The sequence below is a fragment of the Sebastes umbrosus genome, chromosome 5 (assembly GCF_015220745.1).
Source record: "Sebastes umbrosus isolate fSebUmb1 chromosome 5, fSebUmb1.pri, whole genome shotgun sequence".
Classification (NCBI taxonomy): Eukaryota; Metazoa; Chordata; class Actinopteri; order Perciformes; family Sebastidae; genus Sebastes; species Sebastes umbrosus.
This window is the reverse complement of record NC_051273.1, coordinates 5,503,210-5,523,428: the sequence shown is the minus strand read 5'-3', so window position 1 is coordinate 5,523,428 and position 20,219 is coordinate 5,503,210. Positions and strand designations below refer to the sequence as shown.

Sequence of the window (20,219 nt, the reverse complement as noted above, 5' to 3'; positions counted from 1 at the left end):
TTTCATCTCACGCAGGCACAGAATGTACGTGCTGATTGGCCATCGGCTGACGTCTTTGCGATGTGTTCAAATGCATCTTTTTGGCCAAGACAAAGGAGACGTGAGGCGACTCAACAGGTGGCCTTCGTCGCTGCTACTTTTTTGATGTCGGGTTGGTGTGTCCCCAGCTTAAAGGGAATAGTTCAACATTTTGAGTATTTTTAGTGACTTCTTTTCTGAGATGAGAAGATTGATGCCACTCATAGACACGAGAGTGGTGTCGATTTTATCATCTAATTGACGTGTTTATCTCCTGAAATGTTGAACTATTTGTACTTTAGTTAATGTGATACTCCATCTTTTGTTTATCAAACACTGAAAAAGTAACTATAAAATGGGTTTTTTCAGCAAACAATGGTTGTGGTTTGCTTGGATTTGCGTCAGATGAGGTATGGTTATGTATGTACATCCAGAATGCAGCAGCCCAGCTGGTCTTCAACCTACACAAGTTCTCCCACACAACACATTGCCTATTTAGCTGTGAATGGCTCAGGCCCATCCTACATCCAGGACATGGTCAAACCATACACCCCAGCCCATCCACTACGCTCTGCTTCTGACAATCAGCTTGCTACTCCCTCACTACGAAGCTACCACTCAACAAAGTTCCGACTGTTTGCTGTCCTGGCACCACAATGGTGGAACGAGCTCCCCGTTGACATCAGGACAGTAGAAACTCGGCACATCTTGTGTTGCAGACTAAAAAACTATGTTCAGACTGCACCTTGGCCCATAAAATAATATTTAAAAATCCTAACCCTTAAAAAGAAAAAAAAGAAGAAGAAATAAACACTCTCTTATCATCTCTACTCATGCAAAACATGCCTGTTCAGAACAGGCTGAACACTTTGCCTGTGGTGTTGCTGCTTGCAGCTTTCTCGAGAACCGCTCGTACAAACAACTTCACACCCGACACTGAACTTCCTTGGGTCCTGAGGCTACTCAGAAACACTAGTGAAATACACTCGGATTCATGGGGGGGGGGGGAAACAGCGGCAGACTTTACCATTAAACAAGGTAGGCAACTGCCTGGGGCCCCAACTAAAAGGGCCACAAACAACTATAGATTTATTATGATGTTTGGATATGAAAATTGTTGAATTGTTACTATTCTAGCTCATTGTAACCCGAAATAACTTACAAAAGGCCCCCAAAGCACTTAAAAAATATGCAACTCAACTGTGTACTTCTACTTCAGAGGAAAACATTTTAATACCACATTTAACTAAGAAATGTTACTGGTTACATCACAGATTCAGATTTCACTCACAACATATACAAGCCTAATTATAAAATGATTAAACATTATTCATTAACATCATATTAGATTAGAAAGCTCCCCACATTGAACAGAACTTAATTTAAGTACATTGTACTGATAACGCCCCTCTCTCACTCTTCACTTGAAATAAACATTTTAATGCAGGACTTTTACTGTGATGTACTTCTACATGTACTTCAGAGGAGAACATTGTCATAACAGCAAAGAGAAGTTACTCGGAGCAGTTCATCTTATTTGCTGAGGTTGATGTACTTCCATAATTCTTATAATTTTGGGTTGTATCCACATGATTGAATGTACTTATTGTCCCTTTGGATAAAAGCATCAGCGAAATAAATGTAATGTAATGTGTCGTTTGAGGATTTCCATTTTGTGATTTTATACTTTGAATCCACTGCATGTCAGAAAAAAATATTGTATTTTTTATCACAACAACTTGTAAAACACAATGCACTGTTAAAGAGTTTAAACAGTCCTCCAGTGGAGCTGCAATGGAGCAACAGACAGTGGGACGACATGATGAAGGAGACACCAGACAAAGACAGCAAGAGGAGGAGAGCGTGCTGACAACATCTGCACATCATGACAAGCATGAAACCTCCACTGTGTGAACCAGATCTTAAAGTTAACAGTACCCACAGATACTGAGGGGAGGATAAACACTATTGGGATATGATGAGGGTGGATTTTGTTCAGAGGCAAATAAATGTTTGATGAAGTAGGGATGGGCGGATTGATCCCCAAAGTACCAACAGTACAGATACTGATGTTGTACACTAGAATATCAAACAGAGCCAAAGAGCAGAAATACACAAAGGCTCCATCTCAATTTCATGATTTAATGTTGACTTTTCCATTTAGAGCTTCCTTATACTGAAATGTTACCGTGTTACTTGTGTTTTCATCTCAGACGAAGCCATAAATTATGAATAAATAACCAGTCCAGGCTGGCATTTAAGCAGCTTTTGCTGATGGAAGGTACAGGTATCAATATCATGCTGATGCTCAGTATCATTTGGGAGGAAATCAAAAACTAAACTTGAGTTTATCGCCCATCCCTGCCATGCAGAGCCACAACACAGAGACGACATGGAGTTTGTACCTCTCTCGATGTAGCGGGTACATTTTACAGCTCGCAGACAACTCCTCTGCAGCAGAACAAGAGGAAAGAGAATCCAAGTTACACAGTGTGAATAGTTACCTGTGATGTCCTCATGATGTAGCTACTGATACCAAGTGCTAAACCAATTATAGACAATAAAAGACATTTTTGTATACAGTGCAGCTGACCCTCATACCTAATGGAGTTATAGGAGTGCCATAAAAAAAAAAAATATATAAAGGCAGAGAAAATAAATGTGGAAAGATAAAGAATAATAAATAAGTAAATAAATACTTATAATAATAACTAATAATTATAATAATTTTCAATTATGTTTACATTTATTTGTGCATTTATTTCTGTATATAACTATTTATACATGTTTTTTATATTTATTCTTTTACATATAAATTACTCAATTTTTTCTGTATATTTACAAAAAAATATGTATTTATTTTTATATAATGTTGTTTATTTATTTGTATCCCTTTACTTTTCCTTATTCCTTTTCCTATTGCTTTGCTATTCCTTGAAGGGCAAGGCTGTCAATCAACCGGCTTTAGGCTGAGTCAATTCTTGCACACATATACTCTATTTTTAATTTTCTTTTTTAATTAGTAATTTATATGCAAAAAAATAAATGAATATGTAAGGGATAACGTACAGCCATCCCGCTTATTAAATGGCAACTTACTTAAGAAATCACTAATTAGACACAAAAATGGTCCTCCAGACTCCGACATCAAAACTGCGCCCATAGCAACGGTCTGTTATACATAGAAACGGTCTACTATAAAGAAATAGCAGACCGTAGAACGCTGTGATTGACCAATCACAATCGAGTATTCAACAAAGCCGTGTAATAAATATTTTTAAAATATAAAAATTAAATATTTACAGAAATAAACAAACAACTAAATGTGAAAATAAATGAAAATACTTATAATTATTCTTTTATATTGTATTATTTGTCTTTATATTTCCAATTTTTTTTTATTTATTCCTCTTTATGTTTCCACATTTATTTTCTTATTCTTTTACAGATTTATTCTTTTTTTAAATGGCACTCTTATGATTCCATAATACCTTAAGTAGACTGAGGTTGGAAACTATAATTCAATTTAGGTCAAATGTGCTTAATAAGTAAATAATCCATTAAAAGAAAAGAAATTGAATCGCAGCATGTTTTATCAGATTTCATTGACAAAATAACAAAATAAACAAACTATGCAAAGATCGTAAATAGCTCTTAAAAATAATGGGTTGTCAAGGCTGTCTCATTTCAGAGGCTCCTCAAAAGTGACTAAGAAATGCAGCCATTATGCACAAATTTGGAGCACACCTCTGGTGAATCATTCCCTTAGCATCCCTTAATCAATTGCACAGTGTTCACTTGGTGCATTCAGGTGCACCCTTTTAATTCAGAAAACATGACGTGGCCACTTTGTGTGTACCGGATATTTACTTTCCTGTGGTCATTAGTTTCTGATATATAATGTAACTGGATGAATGGAGAAGCTGCTGCAGGTTGTAAATAATGGAAGCCGTCAGCAGCTTGTAAAATAGAAGATCTCCATTAAATCAAGACTGTCTCTCCATCTAATTACATATTCCATTTGTACAGGGACCTTCACGGATCAGGTGACGTGGTTAAGTACTTTAAGACAAGCTGTACACAGCATGAGAGCACCTACTAACACTGATTTTGTTTATGGACCTGAAGTGGCAGTTAATCAAGAGTCTCCTCCTCCTGGTGCTCGCTTCTGTCAAGAACGTGTAGAGCAGCTTCATGCCGAGTTGTGCAGGTTCTTGTCTGAGTGTTGCATGGTGGCCCTGCGACTACATCCATAATTTCCTGCAGAGGTCCTTCGTGACTTTCATTTGGAACAGGTGATTGAACTCATGATGCAGAGCCAACAAGCACAAGGCATCAGATCAGATGTTTGTGTCGTGGTTACCATCAAAGCTCCAGAATTCCCACACAGATGTTATAGAGCGGGGTGCTGATACCACATGGTCTGGCACATCCCCATACAGGTGGAATATATATATATATATACATATGTAAACATTGATCTCTGTGTAAAGTTAGAGGTTGCTCAGGGACCCACTGACAGTTGTGCGCAGGTGTAGTCCACTCACAGTTTGTCTTAAAGTACTTCAGTCTCTGTACATTTCAAAAATGGAACTAAACTGAGAGATATTCCCAGTAACCTGGTACACAGTCGCCAATTAGTCATCATGTGTTGAAGTGGAACATCTAAACTCATGCTGTATTTACAGCTTCGTTGGTTATTTGAGTGCAACATCCAGGTGGTAAACTTGTAAATTTGACTTCACAAGTTGTTGAAGATCACCTGAATGCACCATTAGTGTCTGTGTGTCTCATTTGAGGAGGAGATGCCTGGTCTTAAGGACATTCAAAGGAAACACCTTCAGTGGGTATACTCTCATTTATATTCCAATGGATTTTTGGCTGATAGTATACTGTAAACCACCAGAAAAAGAGGTGGCTATACCCCCACATACCTGTGTATACCCTCCACTACACTACTACACACATTCATGGTCTTTTGAGGGATCTAGCGACCGATGCAGCTGTTGTTGCAATTTGGGCAACAAACAGGTGAGCACCAACATTATGCTGCATCACTGTGCAGTTTAACTGGTCCCAATGACACCTCCATACATTGTTGAAGTTGTAAGTAAATTGCCCCTATAAGACTGCAGTAAAACAGCACTTTGCAAGTAATGTATGCATTAAAACGTGTCACCTTCTGATAGTGAAGTGTTTATTATAGCATGTAAAACTGGCCCGAAATGTGCATTTCTTTTTATTGTCACAGGGAATACGGGCAAACACTACAAAAGTGTATAAATAAGAGAGTACTGAGGATTGCTCTCAAGTACTGCTCTCATTCAGCCATTTGAGTAGAGCATCTCAATTAAAGTGTCACTAAACCGGCCTGGCAGCATGGACTCACACGGTAATGTGAGGAGGGTTCAGGTGTGTCTGAACCAAGCTGAAGGCCTGCATGTATAATTCAACTCACACACACGCACGCACACACACGCACGCACGCACACACACATACACACATACACAGCTAATGAGCAGCTTGACACCAGGAGATACCCAAAGCAAACCTTGAAGTGGTCCAGTGGTGTGTGTGTGTGTGTGTGTGTGTGTGTGTGTGTGTGTGTGTGTGTGTGTGTGTGTGTGTGTGTGTGTGTGTGTGTGTGTGTGCGTGCGTGCGTGCGTGTGTGTGTGTCCGAGGCAAATGGCAGAAAAACAGAGAACAGGAAATCACAGTAACTCTGCTAGTAACTGCAGGATGCATGAGTAATCTGTTTGTGTGTGTTTTATCATATGACCATGTTGCATTGATTACATTTCAAACAAAACATCTGGGTATCAGTTAAATGTAAAGCAGCTGTGATCTTTCATCATGTGATTTTGACCTTTTTTTTCGGCCACACGTGTCATTCGGGTGTAAACGAACATCAGACTGAGGGATTCCTCTCTCTGTAATGTCTATCAGCATGTAAACAAAGAAAACAACCCATTGACACATGTGAACTGATGTTAATGTTCTGATCGAGAGGCTTTACATGAGAGAAAAGCTGCAGCTGTTCAGCCAGAAGTCACCACGAAGTTCACTTTTTAAGCATTTGAACAAATCACTTCCAGACAGCAGAGGAACTGTACATTTCAGACACACATTGTCTAACTTACCCCATGCTCCGAGGATCTGGATGCTGTTTGAGCACTGATTGCACTCACCACTACACTTTTTAGTCCTTTTTTCTGCTCGGTTTCCAAACGCTTCTTCTTCTTACATTTCCGAAAAAAAGACAAATCACTTCCGACTCCAGGTTTCCCCCCGTTTCCCCTGTACCGATACTCCTCTCTTCTCAACTCAGTAGTTGTACTCCAGCCCGTCTGCCGTCCTTTGTCCGCGGGTTTCCACTGCGACCGCACCGCGGATCCGTCGTCCCCGTGCGTAATTACGCACCGTTAACCGTTAACCGTTTGGCTCCGGTCCTTTGGGTCGATCAGACGGAGGAATGTCGATTAAAGTCGAGCAGCTGGATCCTTTTGGGTCAAACCTCGTCCAGGACTCTGAAGCTGTCTGTCTGCTGCCGTCCCGCCTCCTGCCAGAGCACACTGGGATCCCATTCAACTCTCTCTGTGGGACCGAGGAGCCTCTGAAGCGCCATCTGATGGACACTATGAACACTGCAAACCAGACCACCTCCTCCTCCTCCTCCTCCTGCTTCTCCTCCTGCTTCTCCTCCTGCTCCTCTTCCTCCTCCTCCTTCTCCTCCTCCTCCTCCTTCTCCTCCTGCTCCTCTTCCTCTTCCTCTTCCTCTTCCTCCTCCTCCTTCTCCTCCTCCTCCTCTTCCTCTTCCTCTTCCTCCTCTTCCTCCTCCTCCTCCTCTTCCTCTTCCTCTTCCTCTTCCTCCTCCTCCTCCTCCTGCTTCTCCTCCTGCTCCTCTTCCTCTTCCTCTTCCTCTTCCTCCTCTTCCTCCTCCTCCTCCTCTTCCTCTTCCTCTTCCTCTTCCTCCTCTTCCTCCTCCTCTTCCTCTTCCTCCTCCTCCTTCTCCTCTTCCTCCTCCTCTTCCTCTTCCTCTTCCTCCTCCTCCTCCTCTTCCTCCTCCTTCTCCTCCTTCTCCTCTTCCCCCTTCTCCCCCTCCTCTTCCTCCTTCTCCTCCTCCTCCTCCTCTTCCTGCTCCTCCTCCTCTCCCTCCTTCTCCTCCACTTCCTCCTTCTCCTTCTCCTCCTCTTTCTCCCTCTCCTCTTCCCCCCCCCTCTTCCTCCTCCTCCTCCTCCGTCTCCCCCTCCTCCTCTTCCTCTTCCCCCTCCTCCTCCTTCTTCTCCTCCTCCTACTCCTTCTCCCCCTCCTCTTCCTCCTCTTTCTCCTCCTTCTCTTCCCCCTGCTCCTCCTCTTCCTCCTTCTCCTCCTCCTTCTCTTCCCCCTCCCCCTCCTCTTCCGCCTGCTCCTCCTCTTCCTCCTCCTCCTCCTCCTTCTCCCCCTACTCCTCTTCCTCTTCCCCCTCCTCCTCCTTCTTCTCCTCCTCCTACTCCTTCTCCCCCTCCTCTTCCTCCTCCTTCTCCTCCTTCTCTTCCCCCTGCTCCTCCTCTTCCTCCTCCTTCTCCTCCTCCTCCTTCTCTTCCCCCTCCTCCTCCTCTTCTGCCTTTCTCCTCCTCTTCCTCTTTCCCCTCCTCCTCCTTCTCCTACTCCTCCTCTTCCTCCTTCTCCTCCTCCTCTTCCTCCTCCTCCTCCTCCTCTTCCTCCTCACCCCACTTTCCACTTAAATGTCAGAATGTGAGATACTACATGAGGAAAAGGCCTGCGGACGTCTTAAAAGCCCCTCAGTGCGTATTTATGAGATGCAGCTTAATAAAAGCTTGAAGCATCTGAACTTACTGCATGAAGACTAGAAGCCAAATGGCTGTTTACAAAAAGCTTCAGCAAATATCCAGTCAGATGTCAAATCCTGCACCCGCTGACTGTTGATCTCACGTTAAATCATATAATATTCTATATAAAGCTGTTTATAAATAGAGCTATATGGCAATCCTCTCAAATACTATGATGGATCAAATCTAATAAATCAACGGCAAAATCTGACATTGCTGTTGACAGGATAGAAAAAAATATAAGACTGGAAATCTGCTTGTAAAATACCATAAACTCACTGTACTACATTTACATTACATCCCTACATGCATATTATTCATTAGTATAATTATTAGTATTCATTAGGAAGTGGAGCATATGTCATAGAAATTATTATATCATCAAAAAAATCACATAATATGAAGGAGAAATGTATTTATTTAAACAGAACTATAGAAAACCTGATTAATGCTGCACAAATATGACCCTTTAAATATCACACAGAACATCAAACCAAATAAAAAAACAGAAAAAATGCTCTAAACAAAAGTGATATACACTGAAAGTCCCTTTTGGATTATAATTTGATTGTTCCAGTAGATATAGTTTATAAAATATTTTGCATATAAATGGATCAGATCAACAATCAGCTCTTAAATAGTCTTTTCTCATTTCATTGATAAAATTATGATATCAACCTTTTTTTAGGCCACATGTTTTTAAAGTTCTTTATGAATCTGACTTGATCTGACATGTTATAGTCCAAAACATAAATAACCATTAACACACACACATGAACTTATACAATATAAAATCACAAACGTTTTAGACATTGTATGGAATACAGCAATTTACCCCCAAAGACCTAAGATATATAATAAAGATATAAAATGCCATAAAGTATGACAGTTCAAAGTGCAATTTTGGAAATGTAAAACTTTCATGGAGCTGCTAATTGGCCAAAAAATGAAAAGAAAAGAAAACTGGAGAACATGTCACCCATTTAATTCTTATTATTAAAGCTTCACAACTTTCCTTAAAAGCTGTTGAAAAGCGTCACGCTTAGAAAGAGCTGCACTTCCCCTCATTAATGCACACAGGCCTTGGTCTGAAGTCACCTCTGATTTAAAGTAAACCACTTTTTTGCATGAATACGAAGAGAACATGGGAGAGCGGAGCGTCAAATTGAGTGGAAGAGCGTTGAGAGCAGCTCCTGTGCACTAAGCGTGCTGCTCAGTGGCCTGTTACAGCGATGCAGCTGACTGCTGCTCTGTGCTGCAGGGAGGCAGCAGGGAACATCACATCTCTGCCTTACATGCAAACAACCTTCATGCTCATTTAGAAAGGCGCTTCTCAGCCGGTCCGAGGCAGTTTGCGGCACAGCTGGACAGTGTGGGCAGGATGGAGCTGAACCTCCAGGCCTCTGCCTTTAACACAAAGGGTATTAATCTCCTCTGGCAGCCCCAGATGGGTCTTCTTCTCTCCTTCTCCAAGTCAAGCAGCGGCTGAATCAAACTCATAGTGTCTTCTTCACGCTCACTGTGGCAGGTGGGACAGAGAGACAAAGACCTACACGATGGAGTAAACAAGGCATCATCTGCACTGGAAATAAAGTCTAAACAGAGAATCAAATCTTAAATGTTTAAAAGATTTAAAGAAGCTGTTTTGCAATCAATCTCATTGTCTGGACTTTAATATGAAAAAGAAAAAAGGCTTGTGAGTGTGATCAGCAGGAAAGAAAATACGACCAGTAAAGACAGTGATAGTTCAACATTAGCCACCTGCTGAATAAAGATCACTGACATTCTGAAGCTTTTACAAGGTAAAATGAAGGGTCATAGCAGAAAACACTCTACACTGAAAATTATGTTAGGATAAGAAATAAATATGATTTTTATATCTGTGATACATTTTTTGATTTTGTATCAGTGGTCCTTTATCACATTTATGGGAAAATAGACCATGAAGTAATAAACAACCTGACACCTGATCCCTCGGCCTCATGGAGAAAGTAGAAGGTTTTTATTGATCTGAAACTGTGTCTTACTTCATCATCAAGCTCTGTTCGGTGACACTATTGGACAGTCAAAGTCATTTTATTAAAAAAAATCTCTATCGAACAGTTTAGTAATACATACACATGTACATACACATACACATGCGCCCATATGTTCCCATTTTCCCCGTATCACAAATAACAACAATTAATTTTGTCCAGACATGGGGCAAAAATGGCAAATGGACTTGCATTTATAGTATAGCTTTTCTAGTCTTCCGACCACTCAAAGCGCTTTACACTACATGTCAGCATTCACCCATTCACACAGCAGAGGCCTGCCATGCAAGGTGTCAACTTTGCCCATAAGGATCTAATCCAAGTACTCATCCACACACCAATGGCTATGCCTTAAGGAGCAATTTGGGGTTAAGTGTCTTGCTCAAGGACACACCGACATGTTACCGGATCAGCTGGGGATCGAACTACCGATCTTCTAATTGCTGGATGACCTGCTCTATCCTTGCTGGTGACTGTCTTGGCCAGGTCTCCCTTGGAAAAGAGGTTCTTAATCTCAATGGGGTTAACCTGGTTAAATAAAGGTTAAAGGGACTGTTTGTAAGAATCAGAAATGCTTCTTAACAGCGACACCTGTGGCCGTTAAGTCAACGCTCTAAATAGACATGAACGAGCATCGCTCAAAACAGTGAGGTGACACACATCAGCTAAAACCACAATATCACTCTATATTTCACCTGCTTGGCAGTAATGTTAGCTGACCAGACGAAGGTCTCTCCATGAATCAATGCTGATCCTAGTGTTGGCTTTTCCTGCTTCAGCCTCCCGACCGCGGTGGGAGGGAACAGGGGAGACACCGGCACCCGGTCGGAGACGATAACGTTTCTCGCTGTGGAGCCCCGTCACTTCACAAGACACGGGAAACCTCTGTTGGTCTGGAGGAGCTGCAGCAGTTATTTCTGCACAAACGTCCACTGTACATTCACTAGGTATTCTCAGAGCTATGAAGTCTTCTGCAGTGTGGAGTGTGCGCGCATCCACGTGAGAATGGAGCTAGATGTGGGTGAAGGCAAGCAGGCAGAGGAGCAGAGATTCCGGCCCTGGAGACCAAAGCTGCGGTCTCCCCCGTGTCCTCCGACCGCGGCCAACACTGTTTTGCAAGACGAGCTTCACTAGATATAACCAAGAGGTTTTGGTGCTTCCGTGTAGTTTGTGTTGGAGTCTCGTCTGAACAGCCTAGACACACGCGAGCGCGCATATGCGAGTGCGCATGGGAAGCCGACTCGGGTGATTTATACGTGTAAGAAGTTGCAAACAGTCCCTTTAAATAAAGGTTAAATAAAAAAATTAATAAAATAAAATTGGTTTATCAATAAAGGTGGGGTCAGCCTATCAAAAACATGTGACCAAATGAAAACCGTGGTTAAGTTAACATCACATTTTAAATGTCTCCTGCTTTATCCTGTTGATGACCACACTGACCTTTGACCTCTTCATACATCCATGCACGTCACCAGCAGAGGGCAGCAACGCGCCTGCGTCACCTGCAGGCTGCCGTAAAGAAGACAAATATGACGCACTGTGACGTAATCACACAGCGACCATCGCTCCGCTGTAACACACGAGGATGGTTTACTCTACTCTAAAATAAAGTATTCAGTGGTTATTTAGTCAAATAAAGTACGCGGAACTACTCGTCTAGCCCCGGAGAAGGAGTTGAAGCAGAGATGTGTGACTTCTCGTCGCTGGGTTTGTCGGACTGGCTGGTTAAACAGTGTAAACAGATGGGCATCAACAAACCCACCGAGGTCCAGCAACACTGCATGCCTCCTATACTAGCAGGTAAGACACAGGCTCAAACACAGCACCAGGCTGTGTACCTGTCATGTTAATATCTTCTTCACTACCTTTGGGCGACTAAGTGCTAAGTAAAGCAGATCTCTATTAAAAAATCTATCAATTTAAAGGTGCTTATAGGCAAGATAAACAACTATACATGGATAGATAGATAGATAGTAACTTATAAAAACTGATTTTTGAGAGCAAGTTGTGAAACTCACAATACTAAGCCAGGAAGAAAACACATTTCTATGTCATAAAAGTTGAAAATGTTTTCACTATCACTACAAAAACACCTCCCAAAGATACTCCATGTGAGTCCTACAAAATATTACAGTAAAGGGTAACAAGGGTTTTATAGATTGCTCATTTATGGTTGCTCTGTCTGTTGTTTATTATATCTGGAACACAGATTAAAGTCACAGTTAATAACTATAGGCTATATCTTTGATATGATGATAATAATAACCACTGAGATAACTTTGATTGTATTATTGTCTCTATGAATGACAGCCATCATTAGATAGATAGATAGATAGATAGATAGATAGATAGATAGATGGATAGATAGAGGGATAGATAGATAGATAGATAGATAGATGGATAAATAGAGGGATAAATAGATAGATAGATAGATAGATAGATAGATGGATAAATAGAGGGATAAATAGATAGATAGATAGATAGATGGATAGATAGAGGGATAGATAGATAGATAGAGGGATAGATAGATAGATAGATAGATAGATAGATAGATAGATAGATAGTAACTTTATTGATCCCGAGGGAAATTCAAGTTTCCAGCATCACAGTTCCATAGTGCAAAACATGTTAGTAAAAAGGCAGTAAAAAAGTTAGTAGTGCAAAGTACAAAAAAATATACCAGATATAAAAATACAAGTATGAAGAAAACTGTTAAAACTGAATATAGTGCAGGGTAACAGCTGTGATACACGACTATTAAAAAGTGAATATAGTGCAGAAGAAACTGTTAAAAATGAGTATAGTGCATTATTATCTGTCCTGCAGACCATCCTCTTTTGTCAAAAAAAATGCAATTTCCCCCATCTGACTGCTGCCGAATTTCCCAGAAAAAAATGTTTGGATCAGGATATGTTGAAGTTATGATCTTTAAGGAGTGTGAGTTTGTACATAAGTAAAGATAATACATTGTCTGTTTTTTTGCGTGGAGTTTGGTGTGGTTCCCTTGATGAGGAATATAATACTTTAAAGGTCCCATATCATGCTCATTTTCAGGTTCATACTTGTATTTTGTGTTTCAACTAGAACATGTTTACATGCTGTAATGTTAAAAAAAAACTTATTTTCCTCATACTGTCAGCCTGAATATGCCTGTATTCACCTAACTCTGTCTGAAACGCTCTGTTTTAGTGCATTTTGACGGAATTACAACGGAATTGCGTTGCTAGGCAGCAGCTTGGGTCCATGTGTACTTCCTGTCAGCTGATGTCATTCACATACACTGCAACCAGGAAATATACTGGGACACAGTTACAATGTTTACGTTTAAAATTGTGTCAAGGGTCTAAATATTGTATATTTGTGACATCACAAATGGGCAGAAATCCTGACAGCTTGTTACAAATGCAGAGTTTCTGAATACGGGCTGTGTGTATTTCCCTGTGGATTGAATGTTTCGATACTTCCACAGTATTTATAAAGGACTAAAGCCTGCTTTATAATAAAAAAAACATGAAAATCGCACTTTTTTTATAATATGGGACCTTTAAGTAAAATCCTCTGAAATCACTACGAGGCAAGTCAGTAAACCCAGATTTAGAGCATGTGAATGAAGGTGTATTGTGTTTTTCCTCAAAGGTCGGGACTGTATGGGCTGTGCTAAGACCGGAAGTGGGAAGACAGCAGCTTTTGTGCTGCCGGTGGTGCAGAAACTGTCAGAGGACCCATATGGCATCTTCTGCTTGGTGCTCACTCCTACCAGGTCAGTGCTGCGTAGTGACTACACTTTTACGGGAAATAATCCACATATAAAAAATGTAAACATCATAACATTCATAACTTTATTGAATGGTTCTTCTTCCTGATCATTACTGGTCATGTCAGAATGTGTCGTTTCCAGATATTCCTAGAAATGAAGAGAAAATGTTTTTGTGATCTAAAACATCGGTGGTAAAGAACAGCACAATGCACAACGTCTCTAAACTGAACAATCTTCATATTCAAGTCTTTGGCATGTCAGACACAAATACGCCTCAAGTTAAGATGAATAGCATTGTGAGAAACATGTCCCCATGTTTCCAGCTGATGATGTTGTATATGTGATGTCATGCAGGGAGCTCGCCTATCAGATTGCAGAGCAGTTCCGAGTCCTGGGGAAGCCGCTGGGTCTGAAAGACTGCATCATCGTCGGTGGAATAGGTAATCATTGATTATGAGAGGTGTTGCATTGCTGCTGCAGAAACTTTAATGATAAACTGCTGAGCCTCTCCTCTGTGCTGACGTTGTCCCTGTTGTGTTGCTGACAGACATGGTGAGCCAGGCCCTAGAGCTGACCAACCAACCACATGTGGTCGTAGCGACGCCAGGACGGCTGGCCGATCACATCCGCAGCTCCGACACCTTCAGCATGAGCAAGATCCAGTTTCTGGTGAGTTCAGGAAGGAGACTTGGACAAGGTTTCAACGCCTTGTCTCTGCTATAGCTCTCATATCTGTTAGGCTATGTTAGGACTATGTTTAGAACAGGAAATAAATACATTATTATGCAAAAGTGAAGTCCATGTGTGCAACATAATGCTTTATTTTTCTCATACACTTCATAAGATACTGAGCTTTCTATTTTGAAACCCTGTGGAGCCCCAGATTATCATATCTATATTTTATTGTTGTCTTTTAAACAGATAATGAACATAAGATTGCTCAGTTGGCTGGATTTGTGCAGGTAGTTGTAAGTCTATAACAAAATCCAGTGCTAAAGTCAGAATTATAAATTCTTAAAATGTTGGATTCGTATATGAGGATACTAGTTAAGAGTTATGAAGATTAAGCGACTTCTTCATCTACTGTCTTTCATAAGAGTTTGAGACATCGTCTTTGTGTGTTTGTCAGATTTTGGACGAGGCGGACCGGCTGTTGGAGCAGGGTTGTACCGACTTCACCAAAGACCTGGAGACGATCATGGGGACTTTACCGGCTAAACGGCAGACGCTGCTGTTCAGCGCCACGCTCACTGACACCCTGCACGAGCTGAAGAACATCGCCATGAACAAACCTTTCTTCTGGGAGAGCAAGTCAGAGTGAGTAACCTGCTACTATTTAAAAGGCTGTAAATATTTCTCAGGACATTACAGGTGTAATTTTGATCTGTGTTTTAATTTGTTTGCAGAGGTGTATTCAGTGCATTTGTAGGTATCAAACTACTTATTAAATGTGGATGTGAACACTCAGGGCCACAGTTGCTAAAGCTTTTGTGCCTCATTTCAGATGCATTCTCTGCGAGAAATCATGCGTGTTATTTATAAAACAGAAGCACCGGCCTGGAAAATCAGTTTGCCTGTCATCTGATCTGAGGTGCAACTAATAATCACTGAAGCGTTTTTCTCGCACAAATGCCTTTGGATGTAAGGCAGAGTCCTGCAAATAATGGGAGTTAAGTGTGGTTGAATGAGCATTCTGCTGGGTTTACTAACGCTCAGACCATTTGCAGGATTCAGAATATGTGCAAAGAAAGCAGCTACAAACTCATGCAGGTATATTTGGCGTGGAACAGAAAATGTAATACCAGTGACAGCAGACTTAAAGCGGCTGCAGAATAAAACAGTGTCACCGCTTGATTCATTGTTCTCACCTATGATGTGGGCAGAAAAATGACATTTGCATTTAATATCATCTGGCTGATTTTGACTGCAGCACACAGGCTTTTGAGTGCTGTTGGCAGATTCCTACCTGTTCCCTGTAGCTGTCTACTGTGTATCTATCTTTCTATAGGGTGCTCCAGGGATGATGTATTTTTGTAGGCCAACCAGGAAGTTGGCATTGCACCGGTTCCCTCGACAAAAAGCCAATGAGATTTTTCCATTGAGTTTTGGATTATTGCAGAAATAAAGCTCAGTGGCAAACACACGTTTGATAATTACACATTTTGTTCAGCAAATGAACACCACTTTTATGATTTTTGAAGGGTGAATGCAATCGCCAGAAGTAAAAAGCTAACGTTGGGCTATAAACGAACTACACCGCGGTCGCATGAGCACAAGTATACACAAAGAGGCTGTAAAGACAGACGAAACGTGATGACGTTTAGTAGTCTCATTTAGCCACTTGTTAGCAACCGCCTTTTTTAAGACACATTAAGGCTTCAAAATTCACAAGTGGGATATTTTATGTCGTAGAACAAAACGTTAAAATCTCTTCAGACCTTATTTCAGGCATCTAACTAAAAACTCATTCAAAAAACCCGGCCTCAATCCTGTAGCTCTCTATCCTGTAGCTCTCTATAGGGAACAGTGAAATATCACATTGTTGTTAACAGGACACGGACAGTTGATGAGCTGGACCAGAGGTACATCCTCACTCCAGAGAAGGTGAAGGACGCCTACCTGGTCCACCTGATCCAGACGTTTACTGACGAGCATGATGACTGGTCCATCATGATCTTCACCAACACCTGCAAGTAAGCAACTCAGAAGTCATTAAAATGCCTTATACAGCGCATGTCCGTACAATCTCATCCTAATGTGTGAGTGTGATCAGTAGCCACGGGTCTCTGTGCATGTAAATGTTGCGTATTTGGTGTGGTTCAAATGAAGAAGCATATTTATAACAGAATATAATTTGTTTCTTCCTCAGGAGCTGCCAAGTCCTCACCATGATGCTGCGGGAATTTAACTTTCACGCCATCTCCCTGCACTCCATGATGAAACAGGTGAGGATATAAACTTTAGTAAGGGAGGTCTGCAGAAGGACGTTATTAGGGTTATGAGGGACCCTGTATCCGAGAGAGTCTGTATCAGAATCTGTTTTACTGGCTTATGAAGTTTGCACATATAAAGACTTTTGACTTTGCTTTGTGTGAGAGAGGTGATTTCCTCCAACATGTGTCCCTTATCGCCCGTCCTCAGAGCTCCTCGACAAGCTCGTGTTGGATGTGGAAATCATATTCTTCCCATTAAAGGGACAAAGACAGAAACGTGTAACGAGCACAAAGCTTTTGTGTTAATGTAGAAACCGTCTGTGTGAGGGATTAAAGCAGATTAAAGCAGGCGAATGCAGAATGAACGACAGCTCTTTTATCTTCTCCAGAAACAACGATTTGCAAACCTCGCCAAGTTCAAGGCCAGCGTCTTCAAAATCCTGATTGCGACAGACGTGGCTTCCAGGTAAGAAGCTCTTCTGAGCCGCTGCATGTGTCGGCGATGAGGACGACGGTTTTAATTTTTACACGTTTAACTCGCGTTGATTCTCTGAAATCACCTTGTTTTGACATCCCTCCTGTTCCTTCTGACTCACAGGGGTTTGGATATTCCAACTGTCCAGGTCGTCATCAACCACAACACCCCCGGTCTTCCCAAGATCTACATCCACAGAGTCGGAAGAACAGCAAGAGCAGGTAACGTTTAACAACTTTCTAGTACATTTTAACTCTCCTTTTTTTAAGATCAGAAACAACAACGTGATCCATTCGTCCGCCATTGATGACTCACTCTGCATCATTACACCGCTAAAATAAATGATGAGATTTTCTTCCTCTGCAGGGAGGAATGGAGTGTCCATCACACTGGTGACGCAGTACGACATCCACCTGGTCCACGCCATCGAGGGACAGACTCGTAAGTTAGTTGGTTATAAAGACTGAATTAAAATTTGGTACATAGGAAAAAAACGTTTCCTTTTGTCTGCGTGGTCAGCGTTCAACTAAACTCTGTTCTGACCTGCCAGCTGCAGTGTGAACATCTGTTCTAATGGAAATGAAGCTTGTGGCAAATCCAGTGTTCTGTCACACAGGATAGAAAAATCCTAATGGTCAGATAGTATGCGTTCTATCACCAGCACTTTCCAGCTTGGTAACGTTTTATACCGATGATCTTCATTTCTCGTGCTCTTTTTCTGATCATGAGCTACAAAGTTAACATGTTCACTTCCAAAGCATTAATTGGCCTATGGCTAGTAGCTCCTCTTATACAAATGTTTAATACTCTATAGTTGGCCTTTTTTGTTGCAAAACTGAAAAGGACAGGAAAGCCTTAGAGACGGTGTGCAAAGTTCCTGAACCAGATAAGAACACAATTACATGGCTTTAACCACCTACCAGGAACCCCAAGAAGTTGGAAATACCAGGAACCAGTTGCATAAACTTAGTTTAAGACTAGTCTTCACTTTTAGACCTGGCAAGAATCATTTAGAAAATCAGTTAGATAACTAATTCAACTGTTTATCCATTACTTTTAGCCAACTATTTCAACTGTTTACCCGTTATTTAGCCAACTACTGTAATTAAACTCTTTCTCCATTACTTTTGGTTATCTATTTTAACTGTTTATCCATTACTGTTGGCTAACTATTTTAACTATTGTTCTTACGACCATTAGATTTAAGCTTTTCACCTTATTTTCTCTTATACTTGTGTGGTGTTGCTGTTGCATCCGCCAATGTTTCTCTTCTGTGACGTGTCTTATTTCACCCATAATGCATTGCGCGACAGGCTATCAGTCTTACATTAGTCACTCAATGGGAAGCTTTATGAAACAGGTACATTTAAGTGTCTAGAGCAAGTCTGACTTAAAGTTATATTTAAGAAAAAGACTAGGTCTATTTTTATGCAACTGGCCTCAGGTCCCTGTGCGTGTTCTAAGCCTCCAGTATGTGTAGAAGTGGTGTATCTCCACACAAACTGGTCTGTTGTGTTTCCACAGAGACAAAGCTGAAGGAATATCCTGTGGTGGAGAAAGAAGTCCTGAAGATCCTCACTCAGGTCAACGTGACCAGACGGCAGTGTGAAATAGTACGGATGCTTCTTTTCTTTATATTCAGTCACTTGGTAGTTTAGAACATCACTAATGATACTTGAAAAACGTTTTCCTTTCTTTGATTTAATGTCTGTTAACATAAGTCTTCAGTCATGGCTGTTTATATTTTTCAGACTGGACACTGTGTGTATTAGATTGTAATGTTTTGGTGATGAACTCTTTTCTGCATCGTAGAAACTGGAGTCAACAGATTTTGATGAGAAAAAGGAGATCAACAAGAGGAAACAGCTGATCTTGGAGGGAAAGGCAAGTTCATTCCTTCCTAACCTTTGCTTTAACTCACAGTTAATACATTTTAGCAAAGCAAAGTTTAATGTGTGAACACTACCAAAATGAGCAACGAAACATCAGGTTCCGTTGTTGATATGTGATCAAACTGCCGTTTCAGGATCCAGACCTGGAGGCCAAGAGGAAGGCCGAGCTGGAGAAGATCCGGAGCCACAAGAAGCAGTTTAAACAGAAGATCCAGGAGAGCATTGAGAAACAGAAACGTGGACAGCTGAAAAAGAAACTAATGAAGAGAAAACAGATGAAAAAGAAAAAGGCGGCGCAGGCAACAGCGTAAAAACTGCTGTGTCCCATGTATATACCTAAAGTTTTATTACTGTACAATATCTAATAATTTCATGTGTGAACATCTGCAAATAAATTTGAACTTGTGCCGAATTTCATACCATCAAAACAACTGCTCAAATCGACAGCCTTTATTGATTCAGTTAAACAAGGAACCACCATGTTGTGATGAAACTTCACTGCAAAGACGTTTCAAATAGGTATTTACATCACACTGAGCTCTCAATCTCTGCCTGTTGACAGAGAATCAAGGGTTTGGATGCAAATGCTTAACAACTAATTTACAACTGAATCACTTTTTTAATGATCACTGCACATGTTGCAATTCATTGTGGCTCAGGAGATGGAAAAAAAACACCAAAGCAATAATATTACGGCAGCAGGTTCTTAAAGCTATAACATATTAGGAACGGGCTGATATGTGAAGCTAATTCATTGCACAAAAGAGTGATTCGCACAATGTCAACAAAAACAGAACTACTTCTAAGTCAATTAAACGTGGAAACATCTAGTTGCAACATGATTGTCACATGTCTGCTGAAATGAGAAGCAGGTGAGAAACAACAGTGGAGTACATTCTTACTGTGTTCAGAAAGCGTCTTTTCTGGAAGAGTTAAAAAAAACTACAATCCCTCGGAGAGTTTGAGGAGAAGATACAAAACTTATGAAGAAAGGAAACGGCGTCCGCCTCATTCCTGTTGTCAGCAAGTTGCTACAAAAAGGGATTTTTTTTTAGTAAAACTACACAAAATGGCTAAATAACACCCAACTGAACAAAACATGACGCACAAAGCAGCGAATCCTCTGACAAAAGCAAAGTTTGGATCAACTTAAGGGTTCACACAGTTCTCCAGGAAAAGGGTTCAGGATCCACGTAAATCTCAAGAGGAACTCTACAAGGAATACATAATGCAGGCAAAACAGCATTGCACAAATCAAAGTCCACAGAAGGAAAAAAA

The 20,219-nt window shown here is 41.0% G+C and overlaps 2 protein-coding genes across 3 annotated transcripts in view; one reads left to right on the top strand and one right to left on the bottom strand.

The window, feature by feature from the left end:
- homer3b (homer scaffold protein 3b) overlaps nt 1-6,621 on the bottom strand; it is a 56,216-nt gene extending 49,595 nt beyond the window's left edge. The window contains exons 1-2 of one of the 2 annotated variants that reach the window (XM_037769452.1): nt 6,160-6,621; nt 2,424-2,469 (exon numbers count right to left, since the gene is read on the bottom strand). In XM_037769452.1, the coding sequence (XP_037625380.1) occupies nt 2,424-2,446 (23 nt within the window). In that variant the 5' untranslated portion in view covers nt 2,447-2,469; nt 6,160-6,621. The remainder of the gene's footprint in view (nt 1-2,423; nt 2,470-6,159) is intronic. The other variant, XM_037769453.1, reaches the window with a different exon arrangement.
- A 4,796-nt stretch (nt 6,622-11,417) lies between these two features.
- On the top strand, nt 11,418-20,175 carry ddx49 (DEAD (Asp-Glu-Ala-Asp) box polypeptide 49). The gene is made up of 13 exons (XM_037769155.1): nt 11,418-11,684; nt 13,521-13,644; nt 13,996-14,081; nt 14,189-14,310; nt 14,771-14,958; nt 16,194-16,334; nt 16,511-16,586; nt 16,964-17,040; nt 17,173-17,270; nt 17,416-17,490; nt 18,574-18,662; nt 18,862-18,933; nt 19,076-20,175. Exons 1-13 carry the CDS (start codon nt 11,570-11,572, stop codon nt 19,250-19,252), a joined length of 1,440 nt encoding a protein of 479 aa, XP_037625083.1. The 5' UTR covers nt 11,418-11,569; the 3' UTR covers nt 19,253-20,175.
- Nucleotides 20,176-20,219: the final 44 nt, after the last annotated feature.

Bases quoted from the DNA above. Each gene is read 5' to 3' on its own strand.
- ddx49 (XM_037769155.1), top strand. From the start codon at position 11,570: ATGTGTGACTTCTCGTCGCTGGGTTTGTCGGACTGGCTGGTTAAACAG. The intron at 14,959-16,193 runs GTGAGTAACCTG...TGTTGTTAACAG, and splicing joins TTCTGGGAGAGCAAGTCAGA to GACACGGACAGTTGATGAGC. The intron at 18,663-18,861 runs GTACGGATGCTT...TCTGCATCGTAG, and splicing joins CCAGACGGCAGTGTGAAATA to AAACTGGAGTCAACAGATTT.